Source organism: Anabas testudineus, chromosome 16, assembly GCF_900324465.2.
Source record: "Anabas testudineus chromosome 16, fAnaTes1.2, whole genome shotgun sequence".
NCBI lineage: Eukaryota > Metazoa > Chordata > Actinopteri > Anabantiformes > Anabantidae > Anabas > Anabas testudineus.
Genome location: NC_046625.1, coordinates 6,322,264 through 6,345,938, shown reverse-complemented (window position 1 = coordinate 6,345,938; position 23,675 = coordinate 6,322,264). Strand labels below are relative to the sequence as shown.

The following is a 23,675-nucleotide window of genomic DNA, read 5'->3' as shown; positions in this document are numbered from 1 at the left end:
TACTTGAGGAATATGCTCAAATTATTGTTTGTCATCTATCACTACTCATTCGCTTCTCTCTGTTCTGCAGCGCTGAGGGCAGCCATGTGTCTGGTCAGAGTAACGGTCGGGACCCCCAGGCGCTGGCCAAAGCTGTTCAGATTCACCATGACACCCTGAGGACCATGTACTTCGCCTGAGCTACACCAACCCTCCCTAACCATTACCACCCTTAACACACACATAAACACACACAGACACATCCGTACACGTCTGGCTTGCCAGTCAAGGAGTCCTCATAGGTGCAAGTCCCGCCCCCCCACACGCCTAGTCAATCCGGACCTGACACTGTGCAGAGGAAAGCAGGGAGGAGGGAGGGGAGGAGGCACCCCCACACTGGACTGAGGATGCAAACGCTGCTTTAAAAACAAACAAGAGAGAAACTCAGCACTATTATGCAATATTAAACCAGCCAACCAGTTTATTTTTACCCTTAACACGGCCCCTATTCATCACCCCTCTTAGCTCTTCTGTTTGTCTCCTTTACTTGTGGCCTAGTAGCTGTTGTTTGTTCACTCTGTCTTCATAGTCCACTAATCTGCTCCTTTGCCATCTACAGTACCTCAAGTCAGTTTGAGCAGCAGCACTTTTACATTCTGTCAGTTTTCCTATAGCTTGTTGTGGATTTCCCCTGTTTTCTAAATGAAGGTGCAGAGACGCAAGGGTCAGACTCGGTAGTTAAGTGGTGTCTGATTTCTTCTGGAATGTAGTTATTTCATTGGACCAGAGGTCCTCCCAGTTGCCACTTTTAATTTTTTTATTTTTTCTCTTGTGTATCCTCTGATCTATCACATTTCTTCATTGTGTGAAATCGCCAGTTGTTTAGAACATGTTCTTTTGAGTACACTGCCACCTATTGGTGACAAGGTGTAAATGCCCTCTTGAAGTCCCAACAAGGAGTTGTTGTCTTGTGAGGTTTTAGATTGGTTTTGATTTCTCTTTAGCAGTCAGCTGTCACATTTAAACAGGGGCAGTTTATATTGACTGATATTATCAGTTGCAGCCATCTATGAGTTTATTTAAAGTATAACACTGTCTTGACTCTCTGTGAAACATTTTATGAACTTTTTTAACCATTTAAAATAATATTTTTATTCTTAGTAGTCATCATGCATTCATTTCCCCCAGTACTTTATCTCACATTTCCCTGTTTTGAGTTTGAGATGGTGGGTAATAGCGATCATGTCAGTCGTTTCCTTTAGTGCAATAATCAGCTGAACGAAGGGAAGAGGTTTTTCAGACGACTTTTGACGATTCGGAACAACAGTTACACGTTTCATTTGAGAGCGAATGTCCTTGAAAGGATTAAAATTTGCCACTTGCAAGGCACTTTCACATATTCCTCCTCTGAGATGATTGAAAAGCACGTTTTTGTTAGTTTGCCCTCACTATTGGGCAAAAATGGTGCAACTGCAGTTCTGGTGATTTATTTTTTTTTTTTCATGTTTTACTTGAATTGAAGGATTTTATGCGCCTCTGTGGTTTGAGAGTACTTTATCATCAATGGGCATAATTTCAGAATTCATCGGTTTGCTAATGAGGCTGAATTTCTTGATTCTTATGAGTTAACCATTTTGGTAAACAAAGCTGAAAAGAACAAAGTGCAGACTCAAGGCCATAAAGCGGTAGTATTCAAGTGCCTGGTGAGAGTTTAAGCGTTTGATCATCAAAAGCTGCATGACATAACTTATAGGGATCCTGTTTCAGTGGGTAATCAAAATATAAATTTTAACTAATGAACAGTATAAGGTAGTTTGAAGAAAGTTTCACCCGATGCCTCTTCTCAACAACCATCTACTGACTTTTCTATACATCTCATTCAAATCATAGTAAGATCAATATATTTATTGTGTTGGCCTATACAGCAGTGTTAACTGTTGACTTTGCTTTGGAGGAGCGATCAAGCAAAGCAGGCAGAGTTCTCTTTTTGCTTACTATTCACCAGACATGGATCCAGCTGCTAAAGTGTGTTTTTGTACCTTGCGGGCCAGTTTCATTGGCATGGAATCAGCCTTGTCATAAAGAAATTCTTTCAATAAACTATTTCTTTCCTTAGACAGTCAAGTCCGGGACTGGGTTTTATTCCTGTCTATGAAACCTGCCCAAAGCTAGGACTGACTTCAGAGCAAAGCCGAGGAGTCAAGTGGATGACCAACATTTGCAGCAGAAGTACAGCTGCTTGTTGATGTGAAACGTCTTGGCAGAATTACGGTTTGGTCACCACTTAGCACTTCTGTGCCGCTGATGACCTGAAGCTCGTCCAGGGGTTTGTTTTTAAAAGTTATCTGCACTAAAAGAAGCATGTGTTTCGGGACCGAACACAGGCATGGTGCTATTCTGTCTGAATTAGAATCTGAAGCTGAACCTCTATATGAACAGGAGAATAGGATGGAAAACGGTAAACCTCACTCACTGAAGGACAGGAGAAGGTCCGACTGCTTTGGTGTTGGTGTGGGGAGATTTAGGATTTCCCTGTGTTGTTATGGTCAGCATTGAGAACCTGTCAACGGTACAATGGCAGACCTTCCCTTGGATCGGTGATGTACAATGTAGGGTCCTGCATCCGCTGACTGCCTTTTGTAGGCTAGCCTTCCAGCGTGGAAGCCAGTGGCTTTGAGCCTTCATAATTTCACTAGTGTCTGAAAGCCTTTTTAAAAAGCCAGATTGAAAGTATATTTGTACATTTTAAATTATGTAATGCACCACTTATTTTTGCTAACAGAAAAAAAATGTCTAATTATTAATCTTAGTAATTAATGTATCATAATAAGTAACGGTTAAAACGGTATAATAACAAAGTTTGATTATTGCAATAGACTGTTGTTCCTGTGTCACTGTTTAACGTATAGTGTATGTGTGATCAGTGGTGGGGTTGTTGAAACTAGTGATGTGTGTTTGGACTGTCATACTGTTATTGATAGGGATGTGGACCGCCTTCTGCTTTAATGTTTGGAAAAAAAATAGCTGCAAGACATTGAATGCTCATTTCTCCTCACTTTAATTTAGATGTTGGTACAGCTGAAGTTTTATCATACTAGAGAAGAGAATCTCAAAGGAGAAAATATTAACGTACCCCAAAAGACTTGTATTAAGATATTACATCCCAGTAGTTAGGGTCAGGGTTAGGGCGACAAGTGGTAGAATAGAAGAAGAGTCGGTTTATATTTTGAGCTTCTGCTCTCGAATGTCCTCGGGTTTTCTGCAACTGGTGCTGACGCCTGCTCCTTATCAGGAGAGAGAGTGAAAAGGAATAGGCAAGTGGTTTTGAGAGTGTTGTATATCCATTTCATGGACATGTGTGATCAAAGAATAATGTAACAAGAGGTAGTACTTCTCCATTCCTTTGTGTTAGAGCCTCGGGGGATTTACGTTGGATTGCAACTACTGTTGCTTTCCTCAGACTCGTCTTTTTACCCGAGACACTTCGCGCGCTCACAAATACAAAGTTAGCCTCCCGGTAAATCTGCGGTGTGACAAAGCCCATAATCTTATTGTTGCTCTCTTTCCCCTTTGCTCCCAAACATTTACTCCCGTGTGCTAGAGGACATTCCACGGCCGTACAATCCCATCCGATCCCCCTGGGAGGCGTAAGAAAGATTAGAGCTGAAGGACAACATGTTGGGATATAGCGAGTCCTGTGACTCATTCAAGTATTGCGTGTGTGTGTGTATTTGTGTGTGTGTGTGTGTGTGTTTTGGAAGGATTCAAAGCTAATCAGTAATAGCTTGGATAGTGTGTGGAAGGTGATGTTGGAAGTTGAACAGTTTGGAAAGTTGATTGTAAGAATTAGGATCCATTTCTAACTTGCTATCTCTGCTGTCTGTAATGAATGTTCAGTTTGTGTATAAACTACACTCGTGGGGGCAGTTGAACACATGTTTACATAGCAGATGTGTTTGCCTACCTTAAAACTGAAATGTCATCAGCTTGGCTTTGCAAATATTAGCTAGCAGTGACATGACCTAACGTGAGCAAAACCATTTGAGGCCTGTGGAATTGAATGCTTGAAGGGATGCAAAGACATTATTTATTTGGACATTTGGAATTTTTCCTCAACTGTCACCTGCGTTGCCCAGCAGGGGAAATGTCTTGTTTGTCCTTCCAGTTCTATTAAAATTACTCTGAGACTGGATTGAAAGAAGGACACATTCAGTTCACAGCTTGCAGCTACCTGTGGCCTTTGGCTCTCAGTTAGGATTACTAACAATACAATAATTTTATGGGAGCTGAAGAACAAACACCTTATCCACAAAACTGTCTGGAGAAGACAAATCGCCAAATTCACTGTAAAAGGTCAGTGTCTCCCTTTTGAAATGGAAATGAAGGTGTTTTCCATTTTGAGTAATCAATAATATGCCTGATTTTGGTTGCTCCCTATTTGCAGTGGAAGGTAGCAGTGGAGCGAGAAATAGTCCACAGAAAGTGCCTTTCCTCTTGATGGTGCTGTAAATTTGAAAGAGAAAATGTAAAATCAAAGAAATAGAATCTCCTTTTCAAGAACACATTGCAATGCAGGAACGACTGCATTTTACACACACACACTCACACACACACTCACGCGCGCACACACACACTCTCACACACTCACTGTACGTGTTTATTTTGTTTAGAGATGGCAATGCTAACTGGTGTTTCATGTGTTTTAGACATTAAGCCTACATAGAAATAGAATATACGCCAAGTATAGGGTTGTGGTCGAGCTTTCGCTTCCTAGTGGATTTAGTGTCTTGGACCAATGGTGTCGTTGGTACAGTGCAATGTGAGGTGGTGTAGGTGGTTGGGGGTCATAGCTGACACTAGTGTGGTGTGACACAGCCTAGCCTATGAATGACAAACATAGCACAGCACTTTAGAGACTGCCACTCTCTCTCAGACACATAGCCAAAAGGTTTCAATCTCTGTCCCTCCAGTCCCCTCCTAGCTCCCGTTCAGGAGGAGGAGAGGGTCCAAACCTCAGCAAAACGAGGAATCGAAGGGATGTGTGTTACCAAATGAAGCAGTCGGTCATTAAAAAGTGTGCCTCATGCTCTTGTGACTTTGTTGTTGGCTCAGTTGAGTCAGTGTGCTCTCCGTGGCGGTTTTCCCTCTGGAACAGCCACCGAACACTGTTATAGCTAGGGCTGGGTGTCAAAACTTGATATCAGTACCTCCCAGATTTTTGGCATCAAAATTTTGAAGCATCCCAAAGTTTAAAACAAAAAGGCAGGATTTTAGCACCGAAGACTCGAGGCTGTCTTCTTGAAGGGCATTTTTTAATTAAAGAAAACAACATCTACAGTTTAATGCAAATGCTTGGGTCTCCTTTCACTTTCTGCACATTTTACAATTTAATTTGCAGCTGAAAATATGTGTGTGACGGTCTACTTGCAATAACCCAGATTGTGAAACTGATAAACACATTTTTTTGCAAATTCCATTAAAAAATTCAAAAAATAATTGAAATGCTAAAGTGGCTAGACCTAAAGCCTCAGACTGGCTTTAGGTCAAATGGTGTTTCTAGGACTCAATGGGCACGGCACCTTGCAGCCACGTGACCTAAAGCTTGGATAGATTGTGTCAGTGCTTTTGTAGAGGAGAGATTTCGATGTTTAATACATTTGCAGAGATTTCAACATTTCTAAAAATGTTTTCACTTTGTCATTATGGGTTATTTTTCGTAGATTAAAGGGAAAAATGTGTAGTGAAATGTGCAAAAAGTGAAACAGTACAAACATTTACATAGAAATTAAAGAAAACGAATGACAGTGAATGACAGTGACACACTGCTGTCTGTAGGTCAGTGAAGTGTCACTCATTCAGGTGTCATTCTGAGGCAGGTCGACAGATACAACAAACAGAACCAGTGTTAATATTGAAACCTTGCTGATGCCCAGCCCTAGTAGTAGCCCATGGCGGTTTTTTTCATCTTGGTGTAATGCCCTGCCATGTGTCTCGTCCCCGATGGAGGGAATGTGTGCGCAGCAGTTTCCCTGTCTTGAGCTGGGGCAGGGAGTCGACTGAAAACCGAGGGTGGTCTGTAGTTCTGTGAGTACCTTTTCAGTCCAGGGGGTGAAATCTTTCTATTACAAGAGATCTCAAAAAACACTGCACCTCACTTACCTTGGTATGCTGCATATGTTATACTACATGAAAGAAAACTGCAAATTGCTTTTATTATGACATATAATGCTTGAGTAATGCCTGATTGCGATATTCTTATAAGTAACTATTTTAGAGTCAAAATAAGTATAACTGTAAAAATTATTCTGTTTTGTCTTAAAACTTATCCGATTTTGAAAAATTGTTCTTGAGCCGACTTTTATTTTGTTGTCCTATTTAAATGTGTTGTTCTTTAAATATATATATGAAATATATAAATGCGGAATATTTTATGGTGTATTTATTGAGAGTGCATTTAAGCGGCTGGAGTCTCCGCATCATATTGCAACATGGTGGGGGCGTGGAGCCAGCAGGACGAGGCCTTTTGTCCCTCTCCCTCCATGTTGACACCTTCTAGATACGCAAGCACAACAATATGGAGGGGGTGGGAGGTGGAGGAAAAGCGGGAGGTGGATTTGACTCTTTAAAAAAAGCAGTGTGTCAAGTTCTGATATTTACAGGTTGACTCCTCCTTCTTCTTTTCTTAATGTTTTTTTTTTTTTTACCCTCCACTGTCCTTTTACGAACTCAAAAGGCCAAATTCCGACCCCCACATGTTGCAGCTCATCTCTGACGAAGGGAACCATTTCTGAACCACACTGACTTAAGTGTCCAATAGCTGACTTCTCCCCCCCCTAATCCAAGCTGCTAATTGGTACGTTAGCCATGTCAAATCCCCCAAGCCAGTAAAAGACAGGTGGGAGAGTGTAAAACACAAAAAAATGTCAGGGGAAGGAAGGAAAGATGTTGGAGAGACGATATTGTGGTGGTGAAAGGTTGTAGCGTAGGCGTCGCTTCTTTCCTTTCCTCCTGTCAGGGTTTTTTGTTTTTCCTCTTTTTGTTTTTCTTGTGCCAGAACATTATACAGCAGGAACAGGTCTCATTCCAAATAAAAAAAGATATCTCAGCCTTAAAAAGTGTTCTTACCCGACCGTCAGATCGTATGTGACCTCGTACTGCCTGTGCTGGGTGGCCTACCTATTAAACAAGCCTAAATACTTGATCTGCTCTAATTTCCCAGACAGCGTCCGTATCTCTTCTCACGTAAACCACTAGCATTGCTACAGATCTTAGTGATCTCTGATGTATGAACAACTGTACACATTCAAAAAGATACTCTGTCCATTTGTACTGATGTCAAAAACAAAGCCAGGTCTGGGTCGAAGGGCATTTGGAAACAATTAGTGGCAGTTGTTTTACCCAGATTTACTGCCTCAGGACAATTCACATATTGTCATCAAGTCCAACATGCTAATTTCTAATTTGTGCAAAGGTATCCGATCATCATTTTATTGTCATAGATTGCAAATCCAAAGAACAGTGTTTCAGATGCAGACGGACCCAGGCCTGATGAGAACCGGGAGGTTCCCCAGAGTGCTGGATTACAGAGAACTGTGCCTGTATAATGAACCAAGGATGAACTGTGTTGTGATGAATTGCTGTTGTTTTCTTTTTAAAAAAAATACAAATGTTGGTTTTTCCTTCACCCCTTCGGAGGATCAGAGACATGGAGCTTTTGAGTGTTGTCACTCCTGTTCCAAAGCAAATAAGCCCTTTTGCCCATTAAACCAAATCATGTTTGGTTTAGTAAATGTTTACTGTGATGTTTACTCTCATGGCTATCAGATGTTTAACCTGTTTTCATCCCATTAGCATTCCAATAACTACTTTGAACCAAATATTGCAGAAGAGATTAGGCTCCTGATGCCGATTTTTCCCTCGTATACACATAGTGGTTTAAGTGGAAGACAGATATTTGACACTGGCCAAGGATACAATGTGTATGCTGATTGTCCAGCTCATCATATTGTTTTCAGCGTAGCATCACTGTTGTCAGTCTTATTTCAAACTAAAGATCTTGGGCTCTGATACCTCTGAGTGAGGCACCAGCAAACGGACGTACACGTCGAACAGTGAACCTTCACCACCAGATGATCCATGTCTCAGTCTCTCTGTATGTTGCAAAGGCTCTGTTGTACCAACAGCTTGATTCCTTTCAGTTTTAAATGTCTCTTTCTTTTGTAACTCTTACAGGTTGTTGGCCTTTTAGTGTTGCTTTGCTTCAGTTTGAAGTGTATCTTTGACTAATACTTGCAATAAAATGCTTTGCTTTACCTTGGTAGTCTTGGTGGAGTAATGCTGGTGAAACAGCAGGAAATGATTCAGGTTGTAAGAAGTGACGATATATATTTAGAAATCCACTCGGTAGCAGTGGAGACATGGAGACTCCAGGAGTTTTCCATAATATTCAAAGACCTTGCTGTAGTTTTCTCTTGGTGAATTCACTTAAATTGGAGATAATGCATTTTCACCTGCACATTCCTACGTTTCAAACCATCTATATGCTAGTTCTGCAAATTAACATGAGCTACAGCTCATACTAACGGTTGTAATATGCAGTTTTGTAAGTTCGGGTTTGAATTGAATTGAGGAAGTACCAATAGAACACTTACAAACCATCTTTACTACGCGCACTGTTTGATTTGAGGATAATGAAGCTTGAAAGTTCAATCAGGAAAACTCGCCACTCAACACACTCAGCTGACTCAGATTTCGCCACATCATGTTGTTGCTGTCAAATATAAAACTTACTGTATCTTCCGCTGTCAGCGGTAATTTCACAGTAAGTCTACGGGTTCTCCCGCTCATCTCATCAGCAGTTCTGCTCCACTTCACATCCACATCAACGACCAGACTCCTTTACACAAAAAGCCGTCCCGATATCTTTGTTTCATAAATAATGGCCGAGATGATTAATCGGGAATTATCTCTAGTACCCGCGGTCAGATTGTTAGACACAACACAATCAGATTCTTTTATTTAATCAGCTGAGGTTTTGAAAATTATTTACAAGAAAAAACAACAAAAAAAAAACAACTCCACAACTTTTTGAAACTTTTCAATTGAGAAATAAACAGTGATGAGTTCTTAAGAGACTTAATTTAACACACACACACACCGCAACAACAACAACAACATCCAAACACACAACTTCTCCACAGTGCTGTTCAAACTAATGAGCTCAAGTGTTTACAGGTGGGATATCTGGGGTAGAAGGGGACGGGGCCCACCTGAAGCACCTGCTCGGGCACACGACAAATTACACTGATGTTGTTCCTGTCACTTCATAGTCTCCCATAATTCCTGCACGAGCAGAGGTTTAATCAGCCACGATAACGGAAAACACCTGTGTGAGTCGGCATAAAGTCGCCTTGAAAAGGATACAGGACTGTGGTATTTAAATAAGTGAAACCCATTTATCACTTTTATACAGTGTGTGCACAGGTTTTATTAGAAAAGTGTCAGATATATTAGACACAAAGGGCTGAAGAGCAGAATCAGTTATTGGCTTAGGAAATTGCTCTCCTGCAGTATTCTCATAAGAGGACCATATAAAGCAGCTCCTTTCGTCATTTTACAGTAGGTTTCTCATCCACATGGAGAAACCGACCGCTGATTTTGAAATTCATAGCTGGGGGAAAGAATCACATCTTAAGTTTCTTTCATTTTTTAAACCCCCGTACACTCTGCTCTTATTTATACACTTCCACATAGTACCCAGTACACCGTGCGCCCGGAATAACTAACACAGCAAGGATTATTTGGGTTTTATGTGACTAATAACTAGATCTGATGCTATTTCATAATAGATTAGTGGATTGACAGTAAATTCATCATAACTATTTTATGAATCGGTTGTTTGTTTTAATAATTTTTACAAAAAAAAGCCCCCATACTGGTTACGATTTTCAGATTTTCTCTCGAGTATTTTAGATTTACATTGTTAATTGCACAGTATGACTGGTGTCTGACACCAAACATGCACTTTAGTGTTATATTCAAACATCAGTATGCTGTCAAAGTTAGCACACAGCATACTTTGTCACAACCGTGACATTTTACAATGAACTAGAGACACATTCAGCTACAGAGCAGCATAATGATGGAACAATAACCAAGAGCAAACGATGAGTGCTGAGCAACAACACTTCCCATCATTAAAAACATGAAGAGATGAATGCTCGGTGAGAAACCAGATGCTCTGCAGGGTGGGAGTCAGCACTGATTATGTTCTCATCCTAACTGTCATAAACAGCACAGTCCCCCTGCGCCCAGATACATCCAACTGACAAAATGATGGTGTTAATTTCCGTACATCATTTAAACAAGGGAAAGCTACTGCTAAGTCAAACAGACGTCCCTCTGTGGGCCTAAATGCAGCTGCCACAGCTCCTCTCTTGCCGAGACTAACACTCATAAGTCATAACGATGCAGCAGTAATGTGATGAAACACACTGTTAAAAGCTAAAGCAACACTAAATCACAAGGGACAGAAAATGAACTGCATCCGACTAATCAGTAAAGCCGAAGCAGGTTTTCCACCTGTAAAAAGTGGTAAATAGTTGCACTCGTGGTGTCTGGAGTTTGACGAGAACAATTAGTGTTGCCTTGAAACACCTGTTGCAGCACTTATTTAGTTATTTGGCCACATGGGGGCGGCAGACCAACCCGTGACCGTACAAAATACAGCCTACATATTAGCAAACAGCACATCCTGCAGAGAAGGATCAACACTAACTTCTGTTACCCCCGTGGAAAAGATCTGTCATGTTTATTTGACAAATTCTCACTTGCAACATCACGTAATTTTACAAAATCAGCTACTGATACACCAGCAATTCAGGCAGCTTTATCATAATTACCAGGCAGCTATGGTCCTAATTAAAATAAATAACAACTGAAAGTATGTGTCAACTTTAATACTGGTCTTAATCACTATTTTTATAAATTAGTTCACTAGGTAATGACATGTACAAACAGATTAAGGAAAGTCTCTAACGAAATAAAAGAGCTGAAAAATAAAAGATACAATAAAAATCTTTCAGTTTCTGATTTAGTAGTTTGCTTTTACTAAAAACTGAATGAGTTCACAGAGTGAATATAAAATACAGTGTCAGACATTCCCTTTGCTGAGGTACTTTTGCTCGTTTGCCCTTTTTTCTTTTCCTCTCCAGCTTCTTGTCCTCATCCCTGCAGGTTTCCTTGATTAGTTAATGATGATTAGCTGCGTCTGTAACACCCTGACCTGGCAGCTACAAAAGAAAGAATCTGGAGAGAAAGAGTGGGAGCACTCTGCTTGAGGCTGTGTTTGATAGCTGCAGGTTTATTTTTGTGCGTGTGTGTCCACTTTGTTTGCACCCAAAAGCATTTTGCCACATAACAACGTGTTACGCTGCATTTTGTGTGCAAAGATTCATTTTCTAAATAAATGCAGCAGATCACTTAATTTCCTGACATGTTGTGGTTTCACAAAATTCAGTAAGACCAGATACTTTAATATAAAAACTCTCAAGGCTTTCACCAAGATCTATTTCGTTAGATTAGTGAGAGTAAGTTTCTAATAAAATAAATATTAAAATACAAGACAGTGCAACTTCCAAGCCCCTCAGAGAAATCAGTGCATCTAACTTAGTCAAGAGTTCACAGTCATGCACTTTGCATAAATTATTTCAATGTGTGATCTGTTTCACTTGCTGGGATTAATGTGTGGTTTCACCTCTCACCAGCAGTGGGAGCAGTTCACCAAGAAAAAAAAAAAAGTCCTGTGTCCTCTGTCCGGGGCTCAAGTACAATTAAGTACTATACAACTGAGTGTGAAGGGGATGTCTGAAATGTGGCTGTGAGCTGAATTGAAAACAAATGATAAAAAGTATAAGACTTATGGAGAGGATCTGTGTCAGTGGCGTTATATTCAGAGTATTTCTCTTGCAGTTTTACTTCGCTGGATGTTTATCTGTATTTCAGTGCTGTATCTTGAATGTTGGACGTTTTCATTTTACCTTTAACCTCCAATGCTCCAACGTCAGGCAGGTGGATGATATAAGAACTTGAGTTAGCGGCTCCACACCACTATCTCCCCTGTCCCATAGATGACAAATAGCCTTGTAGCTCTCAGGGAATTATCACAGATGTCAACCTGCAAAAGAAGATCCACCAGCTGCAGCAGGCCATCCCACCTCCGGGCTTGGCACCTGCTATAGGCACTCAGCAAAACTCCTGATTTAATAACGGTACAATCTCTGTGTGTGTGTGTGTGTGTGTGTGTGTGTGTAAGCATAGTTTGCAATAGATTAAATGACAATTGATTGTGGAACACTTTTAGGAAATACGCTTATTTTCTTTCTTCCTGAGAGTTAGATGAGGATATCTTTATTGTACCTCCCTCAGGTCTGTCCGGTCTGAGTGAATGTAAATATAAACTGAATCAATTAAAATCTGTTTTCTTGGAAGTAGCACAACGGAAATCATATGCAAAAAGAAGTTTTGTAAAGTTGCTGGAAAGTCTCCCAGCTAATTAGGTTAATTGGCAACAGGCGAGTATCATGATTAGGTCTAAGAAGAGCTTCGCAGAGACACTTTCAGATGTAAGACTGGTGAAAGTCTGCCATGTCTCTCAAACTAAAATGGGACATGACATCAAGATTCAGGGAGTCTGGAGAAATCTCTGTGTGCAAGGGACAGGGCGGAAAACCCAAAGTTAATGCCTGTGGTCTTTGGGCAACACGGCATTAACTGCAGACACCATCTGTACACAGTCACCGCATGGTCTCAGGGACACCTCAGAAAACAATTTGTCACAGTTCATCACTGCATCCACAAAGTTGTGCAAGTTAAAACTGCATCACACACAGAAAACACACACACACACACATATATATATATATATATATATATATATATATATATATATATATATAATTATATATATATATATATATTATAATATCTAATATATCTCATATATATATATATATATATATATATATACAGCATACTCAGAAATACTGCATCCGTCTCCAGCCTCAGCTAATTTAAAATGGACTGAGGCGAAATGGAAAACTGTCTCGTGGACTGACGTGTCCAAATCTGAAAATCTTTTGGGAAATCATGCATGCTGCATTGTCTGAGCTAAACATTTCTTCTTATGGCACTTTGCTTTTTTATGTTGAAGAGACTCTCATTAGTCAAGTTTGACAACAATGGCTCCTGGTTAGCTTAGCTTAGCATAAAGACTACAAATCGGAGAAATCGAGTTCCATTACTTGTATGTAAAGTGTCATCATGAGTTATATGGATAGCCAGTGCTGTTCCAGCTTTTAGTGTTTATACTAAGCTAACTGTCTCCTGGCAATAGCATAGTTATGGAAATGCTATCTTCTCATCTAACTCCCTGCAAGAGAGAAGATAAGCACATTTCCCAAAATGTCAAAATCTTGCTTAAAGAGCTAAGAAGCTTATACAAAATGTTGAGATTATGAAATTACCGACTCTGAGTCTCTGACTAAAAATAGCCAGTCAAGTTCATCCTCTAATCACACCCGACCACCCATTCTCCTTTTGTTGGTCCTCCACTACTTCCCATCTATAAACATGAAGACGTATAGTTCTGGCAAGGAAATACAGCTGTGATAAGAGTAACGGGGCTGGAATGCACAGAGAGACGTTGAATAATTGAGGGTCAACAGAGGGAAAACTGGCTGCTGATGTTTCTCATGGATGAGCCACGAATCAGTGCACAGCCCTTTACGGCTGTATACAATGCATCCCACAAACAAGGCAGCAAGAATCACAATCTAATCAGAGTGTGTGTGTGTGTGTGTGTGTGTGTGTGTGTGTGTGTGTGTGTGTGTGTGTGTGTGCCACTGAACTGACAGCAGAGATGGTGATAAGATAATATTGAGCTGTCAGGGATCAACAGAGTGTGAATTATGACAGACTTTTCTAATAGTTTGTCCTTCCCTGCCATTATTCACAACGGTACAATTGTCAGTCCGTCATAAATCTGTAATGAATTGTATTATTTACTTATAATTATGATGGAAATAGTGCAACTATTAATAATAAAGGACCCACTCAATTATTTCCCCAAGAAACATCACATCATTATTTCTTGCAGCCATGTTTTTGGTGTGGCTAAAACCAGTCTGTTGGTTTGGTCCTCTCCTCCGCAGAGGACGAGTTTGGACTTCCACTTTGTGTTTCACGCTAATTTGCAAACAAACATATGACTTTAAACACTAAACATTAGCTGCTAAACATCAGCGTATAATCAGTGTTATTGTGCACATATGTTAGGATGCTGAAGTTCAAAGCATCACTGTGCTACAGGACGGCTTCACAGAGCCGCTGGCATTTTTACAACGGCGGCTTTCTGGGGTAATTTCTAGGTCACAGAATAAAATCGTGTTTGATATTTTTGACCTTTCCCCTGTTGACAGCTGGTCTGGGCCACTATACTCCAATCCAGGATGGAGTAAAGATAATTGAGCTACTTTGTTGGAACTGCTGGCAAAAGGTTTATGAGAACAAACACAGTAGTAGACTTTAAGTTTTCCATTAAAAGATAAGACCGAAAAAAAAAAGACTCAGTACCTTGGACATGCTTCTCGGTTATTTCCTAAAAGAACTGGCAACTAGCCTTACGTAGAAAACATGCACAGTAAGTAAGACATTTCTTTTACAGCCACCAATATGGTGCTCTGAGTATTTATGGGAGCGGGGCGGTGAATGATGGACTGATAAAAATACAATGACAGCTTCATCATAATGAAAGATGTCACCCAGTGCGGCGTTTTTAATAGACAACAAAGGCGGCCTATGATAAAATAATAAGCTAAATCAGGCTTTTGCTACAGAAACAAGCTGTTAGGATCTGCTCATCGTTGGGTTTTGGTCTTGGATTTGTTGACAAATATAAATATAGAACATCACCAGATGCGTTCTTTAAGATAAATGCCTTTTGTTGGAGCTTTAAGATTTCTTGAAGCACATTTTTCTTTCTGAAACCCAGCTTGGGGGCTTCTTCAGAGGAGGCTTTGCAGCTTGCAGGTTCAGCTCCACATGATGGATGTGCCTGTGCTGCACCTCCATCTCCTCTGTGGTCTGATGGTGGGCCGATGAATGCAAGGGAGCACAGGGTAGACTAACAATACAATGGGAGCAGTGCTAATGTGACAGCGGGGAGTTTGGTAGGAATTGGAGTGAGGAAGCCGTTCTGCCCTCATTTTCTACTTACACTGTCAAAAGTGCTCTTGAGAGGTCTAATCTGCACCTGATGATGTATGTTCTACACTTCCAACGTTGCAGGCTCATGTGGAGCTGACATTGTTGTTTCACACGGCACAGACGTATTTAGGAGGCAGGTGTATGCGAACTGAGCATCAGTCTGACTTCAGTAGTGAGTGATCTGTATTCCGACCTCTGTCACTCGATTTTCATAATGTTTCATCATTGTCTTTCCACTTCAGGATATCGCCTCTGGGAGCTATAAGCTGTATCTACTATTCTTGCATCTGCTTTAAGGTTGGGCAATATTGAAGACTTTTGTAGCTGCATATGGAACGACTTTTCTTTGATATATTTAAAAATATCACCATAGAAAGCGGGAAGGATCCTCCCAGAGGCACACCTAGGCTTTCATGGCAGATGTTCAATTGCTTTTTCCTCCCACACCCAGTATAACCTGTCCCCAGTTTGACCTTTTGTTCTCTCTGGTTCCGTTTCCTCCATGTGTTTCAGTGTAACTCTGCAGAGCAGCACAGTGCGGATGAGAGGGTTAATTTCTTGCGTTGCGTGATGGACGTGCTGTGACCGTTAATATTTGCTGAAGTACATGATAATGTATCCAGTGTTATCTTTCGCACACAATCTGCAGTGTCTGGATGAACACCAAGAACAATTTAACAAAGGGAGAAAATCAAAACTAATAAAGATCCTAGAGAATACAGAGGAGGTACGCTGTTCTTTCAATTTGACCAGAGGTCTTATGTAACCAAGTACATTTACTTATGCAACTAGAATTTCAGGTTCTTCTAGTTAGTATTTGCATATTTACTTTTACTTCACTATATATATCTGACAGTTTTAGTAACTAGTTACTGATTCTTAATACAAAAATATCTTATCATCATACTTACTTCATTACTACATTTTCTTTATCATATTTTCATATTCATATTTTTCACATTTGAAAAAGTGTTTAAGAGTTTATAGCACAAAAGAGACACGGGTTCTATCCTTTCTCCTTTTTAAACAGTTTAAATTTACTGCTTTTATTTTTACATCACTAACAAAAGGGAACATCTCTATATGAAACAAATGAAATGAATGTTGATTGTTCAAATTAAATTCTCAAAAATAAGGTTTCTGAAGTTGTTCTCTTCTTGAATCTCGACACAAATGAAACTTAACAAGACATGAACATTTTAGATCTCTGCAGAAACCTCGTTTGTGAGGATCACGTGGAACAAATTGTGGACCAGCTGTTCTCGCTGCATAGCTGTGAACACACATGCAATGAAAACCTTATCAACATCTACAGTAGAATAATAGTAGATTACAACTCAATGTTTGTGAAAAAAGTCTTGATTTCACGTAGTTTTTGTCCCATTTTGTGCAGATTTTATTATGAAAGCAATAAGATGCATAGTTTAATGCAGGCATACAAAACCGGTTTTACTATTAAATATGAAGCATCAGGTGCAGGTGCAGTTCAAGCTCAAGACCCTTTTTAGATATTTTGCATTTGCAAGCAAGCAGTTCACTCTTCACATTGTTCCAATGCAGTGTAAGGTCACACGACAGGAAGTTCCTCTCTCATAGTCCCGTCTAATTCCTGCTCTTGTATCAGAGACGCCTGAACAACAGCAGGGAAGCTTTGGGCCCATTCTTTTCTTCAGATGGTGTCATCCAAGTGTTCATGCAACCTCTCTCCTCTTTTACTTTGCCTGTGTCTCCTGAAAAGAAACCAAGTGTTGAATTTAGATCAAACGCCAGTGACAATCCAAACGCTGGTTCAAGTAAACATGACAATTGTTTTGTCAGCAGACACAGCCTGAACTGTCATGTCTCATGTGTGTCACGTAATGTGTGGGTGGACACTAGCTTTTTTAAAATCTCCTTTTCAAAGCAGCGACTAGCATCATTTTTTCTCTCTGCATATGGTTTCGTCGTCAGAGCACAGTCTGAAATGAGATTTGTGTCTGTGCCTGCCAGTGTCTGCGTGCATTAATGTACCTCAACAGCAGAAATGTCACCACTCCTCCGAACAGCAGCAGGAGGCTGAGACACACCACAGCTGCCATTGTCCCTCTGCCCTCTGTCTCACAAGGGGCTGTCACGTAGGAGAAAGACACCCGGTGAGGGGATAAAAACACAAGTCATCTGACATGGCTGCCTAAAAGGCCAGAACGGTTCGCAGCAACAAGTCTGTGCAGTCATTAAACTGACTGGAACAGCAAGAGCTGAGAGGAGGTATCCTAAAATACCCTGATTGTCTTTGGATCATCACGCCTCTTGGCAGATACAAAGAATTGCATTTGTCTTGCCTGTTTAGCAGCAGTAGCAGTAGTGGCAGTAGTGATTTATTGATCGCGCTGTGGAAAATCCTTTATCACTGGAACACCACCAGTGGTACAATATACAGAACACAGTGGAATCAGGACACGGCTCAGATAGACACGAGGCATGGGATAAAGAAGTCAATATGTGAATATCCATGACACAACACAGTGAGCTGACTTCAGATAAGACACCTTTTCATCTAATCAACCATATTAGACATACAGGGATTACATGTGGCATCTCAATCTTTTACTGGTAAAATAACATTTCAGATCATTTAGGTAGTTAGAAATGTAAAAATACTACATATTGGATTATCACAAATATTATTACTCATTCTACTGTTTGTTATAACAAGTCAAATCATTATTATGGCTATGTTGGGGTGTTGGTGAACATAGAGTCCATAACAAAGTGTGATTTGCATGAATGAAGCATAAAAGTGGTATTTCTATGTAAAATACAGAGTACCTCAAATTATTCAGTATTTTGCCACGACCATATCACCACAGTGAAAACACTGATGAAGCTGCGTGTTAGCAAAACACTGAGCAATGGGAACATTCACTCCGAGTCTAGTTTTTCTTTTGACTTGATGAATTATTATTATTTATTATTTAATTTAACTTCTTCGCCAAATCCTGAGTGAAATATCTGGCTCTTTAACAACTAAATTCTCCATTATGTTCACAGTCTGGTTGCCTGTCTGCTGTTGGGTGATAGGCAGAAAGCAGACTTCTGCAAATGACATTTATGAGAGTGGTACGAGTGAATCAAATCACCACAGTGGGCTGTAAACCATATGGGCTAAAAGATGCTGAAACACTGTGTAGAGCTGAGGGGGAAGTAGAAAGTCGCTAACACCCACTACTCCATCACAAGTCAGTTTTTCCATTGTTAATACTGAAATATTAATTAGAGCACTCTTGTGTAAAGTACACAAAACTATACACTAAATTAATTTTAAATCCAGGCGAAATGTTGCAAACAAGCTGCTGTGAATTTGTACCTGCTGAGTAAGTTGCAGAACTGTGGCCCAGTTTGTTGCTGACCAGGCAGGTGAAATGGCCACAAATAGGAGTCATGCTAACGAACAACGTGGCTCCATCCTTGGAGACTCTTCCCACCGCCTTGGTGATGGCGACTCTCTCGTGGAGCCAGCTGAAATGGGGGTCTGTCCCCCAGGCCTCTCCACAGATCAGCAGGGAGTGAGACACGTTGATGCTGACTGAGACGTGGTGCACCGCCTCTAGAAAGACAGATGAACAGAAGTGAGGAAAAGCATCAAACTGGATGAAGAGTATTGACACGACATCTCAGAAACTAGAGGAGATGTGTTGGGCTGTGGGCAACTCTCTGCTATTAGAAAAGAATAATGGCACATGGATGTTTAAGAGGGTGCAGGAAAAGAATCATGAGAGATGTTTAATGCTGTCGGAAACTGGCTCGGTTTCAAAGACAACAGTGAGACTGAAGAGTGGAAAAGCTGTGATGGAAAAGCCTGTGTGCTGAGAGCAGGCGTGGAGAAGAGTAGAGCTGATGAATCGATGCTGTTAGAGCAGACAGATGAGGGTTAAACCAAAGACGCTTTGACAGAAAACTAGAGGGCTACAGTGAAACCAAATCATCTAGAAGCACAGAAACTAAGAGGGAGAGACCCAGAACGCAAAGCCTATAGGCACGTTTAATTGAAAGTGTTTCATTATTAAATGGGACTTCTCCATCAGGAGGAAACGACGCCTGCCGGTGTGACATTTAAGCCCATTCATTATGCTGTTGGTAATTGTTGTTAGATTAATATTTGAAATGTTTCCAACTTTATATCATCACCCTGAAATGTATGCAGCCTGCGTGAGACTGACTTGTTACAACTGCTGCTGTGGCTTTTTAAAAACGTTCTGCTGTATGTTTGTATCTCCTCAGAGGGATCTAACAGCGCCAGCCACCGACCTTTCTAACCTCAGGACTTCCTCCTTGTCTGTGTAAAAGGTGTAGTAATGATTTATATGTACAGTTTGGGCTGAATCTAATGAATACTAACTATGATTCTAATTATCCATTAATCTATTTCGCAATTAATCAGTGTCACAAAACGAGGAAAAATTTGCAATGCAATGGCAATGCAGATTTTTTTCAAAGCCAATGCATAGACAGAGCCCATATTGTTGCCTGTTGTCTGAAATGGATTCAAAAAGTTACCATAAATAAGAAGATGCTTCACAAACGCATTTTCATGACAACTGGGCACCAGAGCAGCTGCTAACTGGAGCTATTGAGATTCAGTTTGAGGTGTTTTAGAGATAAATGCATAAATCTTAGTTTAAAAAGCTTTAAAAAGCGTTCCATCACAAATTCAGAAAAGGAAACTAACATAAATTACTGGCTGAAGTTACTCATTAAAACGATTAATGCTAACTAATGAACTTCACAGTGAATCCCTTCCCACGGTGTTCAGTGTATCATGCTGTACCATATTCCCTGACTATGCAGTGTGCAGTGGTATTGGCTCCTGTGTGATCTGTCACAGTCACAGCGTACACGCCGCTGTCCGCTCGGCTGTATCCATTAATCTGAAGTGTCGCCTCCTGCTGATCCACGTTCACATGGACACTTGGCCTCCTCCCAACACAGTTCTGGCTTCCGCCAGGGCATGTAGCCAGTGTCACTCTCACGGGAGCTTTTCCAGTTTCAGGCTCCCGTTCCCAGGTTATCGTGGAGACCTTCTCCAGAGGTCCCGGCTCTATCCTGGCTTTCAGAAGCAGACTGGAACCTGGGATTACATGCACAGGTTGCTCAGCGAGGATGTGCACTGACATACACTGGAGCCCACACGGCACTGAGGACAGAGATTGAACCAATTGTTATTTCATTTTCATCCATCTGATGCTTGTACCACAACCCACAGCGCTTTACCTTAATCGATTTTTGGCTTCTGGAGGACTTGGATTTTTTTAGGCAGAACAGGAAATTAATAAAGAAAACAATAGTATAATACTTAATCTCTGTCCTCAGCATGTATTTTATGAATACATACGGCTGCTTTCTGTCAAACAATGTCAAGAGATGATTTATTTAGCATGACAGCCACACCTAATGTGATATCAATCAAACCACATCAATATCCTAAAATCTGTGACAGAACTTCAGTGGACCTGGTAAGGCTGTGTGCTTTTAGCACAAGTACCATTAATCATGTGTCCTAACTTGACAGATAAAGAATGGAAGAGATGTAAATAAAAATGAATGTAAAAGCCAGTTTGTAACAGGTCTCTCTGAGAAGTAAAGGATAATCTGCAAGGCTGTTTTTAAATAAGAGGTATACCCACAGGTTTTTTGAATGAGACTTTGTTTGCTGTAACCCTTCTGTCTATTCCTTTCTAATGCATGTTCAGTGTAAATGATGGTGGACGTGTTGCTTTGTGCTAAAATGAATTCAAACCTTGTTTATGTCCTTTAAAATGAAGCTTCAGCAATCTGTTCAACACATCAAGTGGGTTTCTCCTAACGCTGCAGTATGTTTAGTACAAAACTTCCTCTTTGTGTACCTATTTTTTTAGTGCAGCTCAACAAGGAAACACTGCAGACAAACAAAAAGAGGAAACTAAAACGGGTTGTAACAGTTGATTTGTGACATTTCACAGTAAAGGCTGTTGCCACACATGAAGTTACATTAACTTTGTAAAAAAAACCTTGAAATTGCATCAGGTAGACGTAGTTTAACGTCAAATGTGAACAGGATGAATGATCACAATAAGAAAAACATGCTTCAGTGTTCATTTGTTGACATGACTTGAATTATGAGCCTCTTCTGCTTCACCCAAAGTATAAAATAAGCAGACAGACACTGTCTAGACGGTGTTGTTTTCCTACTATCGTTTCTTTTTGTTTTTAAATCGCAGATATGGTGGTTACAACAAAAAGCCTTACTCAAGAGAAGCAGTGGGACAACTCTCCAGCACAGGAAATACTGCTGATCCATAACACCTGCTGATGTAGAAAGAGAACAGAGAGAGGAATTTGTCCATGACCTCAACTACAGCACAACATTTCCTCTGTACTTGTGCAGCAGGGGTGCCACTACAGCAAGAATAATAACACCTCCTCCAAAGAAAAAGTGAAAATAAATGAGACCAAAAAACAATTAAGACAGCATGTCCCTCTATTAAAAATGCAATCCAAATGTTTAGGGTATTCTTTTTTTTTTTCCCCTCTTAATTTATTTGTGAACTATCCAAAGAACAGCAGTATTGGCATCGCAGCCTGCACAAGAATCAGAAGTTGGAACAAAAACGGGGACGGGTGTGCTGCCAAAACTTAAATGAAGCCCCTCAAGCGCAGCTGCTACAACAAAAACATAGAAAAAGGGAAACTCTGATAACAGAGCAGGAACACAACCCAACTCGAATGCATTAAATATAACCCGGAAATCCCTTTTGCAGTTATCCTTAGAGTTCTCCAGTCTCCCACCTAGTTATTGAAGTAACCCACCTAGAGTGGGATTCACCTACCTCTCCAAAGGTGAGACAAACAACACGTTGGAGCCAGAGTTCCTCCACTCCGGTTCTACTTTCCCAGAGGTTAAGGTGCAGCGTAGTTTGCTCTGTGAGTAGATTTATGGCCCAAAATAAAACGAGCTCCTCACAGCAGGTGCCATTGCATTATGAGAAACGGTGTAAGTTACTTCAAACAGGAGTGAGAGTGTGTTCGCTCACTTCCTTTTCTCTGTGCTCGTCAGGTCTGTGAGTTACTAAGGCGTCACCTTGTTTTAAAGCCCCCCGCACCCCAGCCCACCCCCGACTCCCCCTTTTTCCTGTACAATAAAAGGTTCTTTCTGCTTTGTGCTTTCCACGACTGAACTTTCCATTGTATCATCGCCCCTCCTTAATTGCCCCTTCTCTCTGACCTGTGTCCGAGCACATGCTCCCAAAACAATACGTGTTCAATTTTGAATTTTCACACCACTGTTGTTGCACTGTTTGTAAACCGAGATCTTTTGAAGGGAAACCAATAACAATGTTGGACCTCAGTCTCATGAAAAAGGCTTTGTACTGCAGGCTTCTTGTCCGGCATGAACACTATTTGCCCTGCAGACACAAATGCATTGTCTAGGCTTTGGATTGTAAAGAGGAGTGTAATACACAATTTGTTTTTTTTCAATAAATTGTCCCTTGCATGCCACCATGCATGAGAAAACCCCTTCAAGAATGGAACAGTTTTATTCCTATATTCTCCTGGGAAAGTTCAGTTGGCCTACGAGAAATCAGAGAGAAAACCTTTAAATTCAAAGTCTGTTGATTTAGTAGAGTCGTATTGAAATGAAAATACATATTCAGGCTTTTTCTAACACATACAAATCAAAATTAAAACCTCAGCTGGTTACAAAAACTCTCCTAAAACATAATTGAAGTCTCCTGAACAGCTAATAAATAGACCTTGAGATGAGATTGTTTTGTCAGCTACACACCTCCTTTTAACCAGAAATGTGACACAATGGAATCGCTTATTCAAGGCTTAGCTTCCTCACTTTAGGAAATGCATCCTGGGGAACAGATATAACGAGTGATTTAAAAGTGATTATAAATCCATTTGTATTTGCAGAGGGTTTATGAATAATCATGGGACTCGCAGCTGTGGCTCCCACTGAGATCTTTGTCCACAGAGTGGTGCTGTTAGCTGGCATTAGCCAGTGGGTGGCACTAATACATCAGCTGAAAAATATCAACAATTTGCCCTCATATTGGCCTCTGTCTCTTCAGACATCATCGCACGCTTCTGGTTCCATATGCAAAATAATTAACATCTGGTTTTGCCTAACATGAATCCATATCATTGCACAAATGAATGAATTAAAGAAATCATTAAATGTATAAAGATGTTATTGCATCATATCACATAATTGCATCAACCTCTTAATCAGATTGTAGCTGACACGTCACGCTGGAGCCAGTACTAATGAAAATGACCTTGGATCGTGAATGTCAAAAGGAGCAATCATCATCATTTGGGAAAATAAAACCTATTTTCTATTCTCTGACAATTGGAAAGAGTCTCTGCATGAGTGAATTTCACTGATCTAAAAACCCTTTCAAAAACTG

At 40.5% G+C, this 23,675-nt stretch overlaps 2 protein-coding genes across 4 annotated transcripts in view; one reads left to right on the top strand and one right to left on the bottom strand.

Annotated features, from left to right (window-relative positions):
- Positions 1-8,291, top strand: part of LOC113169988 (protein argonaute-3) — a 29,268-nt gene extending 20,977 nt beyond the window's left edge. For both annotated transcript variants that reach the window (XM_026371821.1, XM_026371822.1), the window contains exon 19: positions 71-8,291. In XM_026371821.1, the coding sequence (XP_026227606.1) occupies positions 71-179 (109 nt within the window). In that variant the 3' untranslated portion in view covers positions 180-8,291. The remainder of the gene's footprint in view (positions 1-70) is intronic.
- An 8,469-nt stretch (positions 8,292-16,760) lies between these two features.
- On the bottom strand, positions 16,761-22,316 carry si:dkeyp-97a10.2. 2 transcript variants are annotated; one of them, XM_026373001.1, is made up of 6 exons: positions 22,089-22,316; positions 21,508-21,567; positions 20,051-20,416; positions 18,590-18,829; positions 17,254-17,350; positions 16,761-16,973 (listed from the first exon to the last, which is right to left on the bottom strand). In XM_026373001.1, the coding sequence occupies exons 2-6, from the start codon at positions 21,557-21,559 to the stop codon at positions 16,913-16,915; spliced, it is 816 nt and encodes a 271-aa protein (XP_026228786.1). In that variant the 5' UTR covers positions 21,560-21,567; positions 22,089-22,316; the 3' UTR covers positions 16,761-16,912. The 2 variants fall into 2 exon arrangements, with proteins under 2 accessions (XP_026228786.1, XP_026228787.1); XM_026373002.1 differs by having other exon boundaries at positions 21,508-21,564.
- Positions 22,317-23,675: the final 1,359 nt, after the last annotated feature.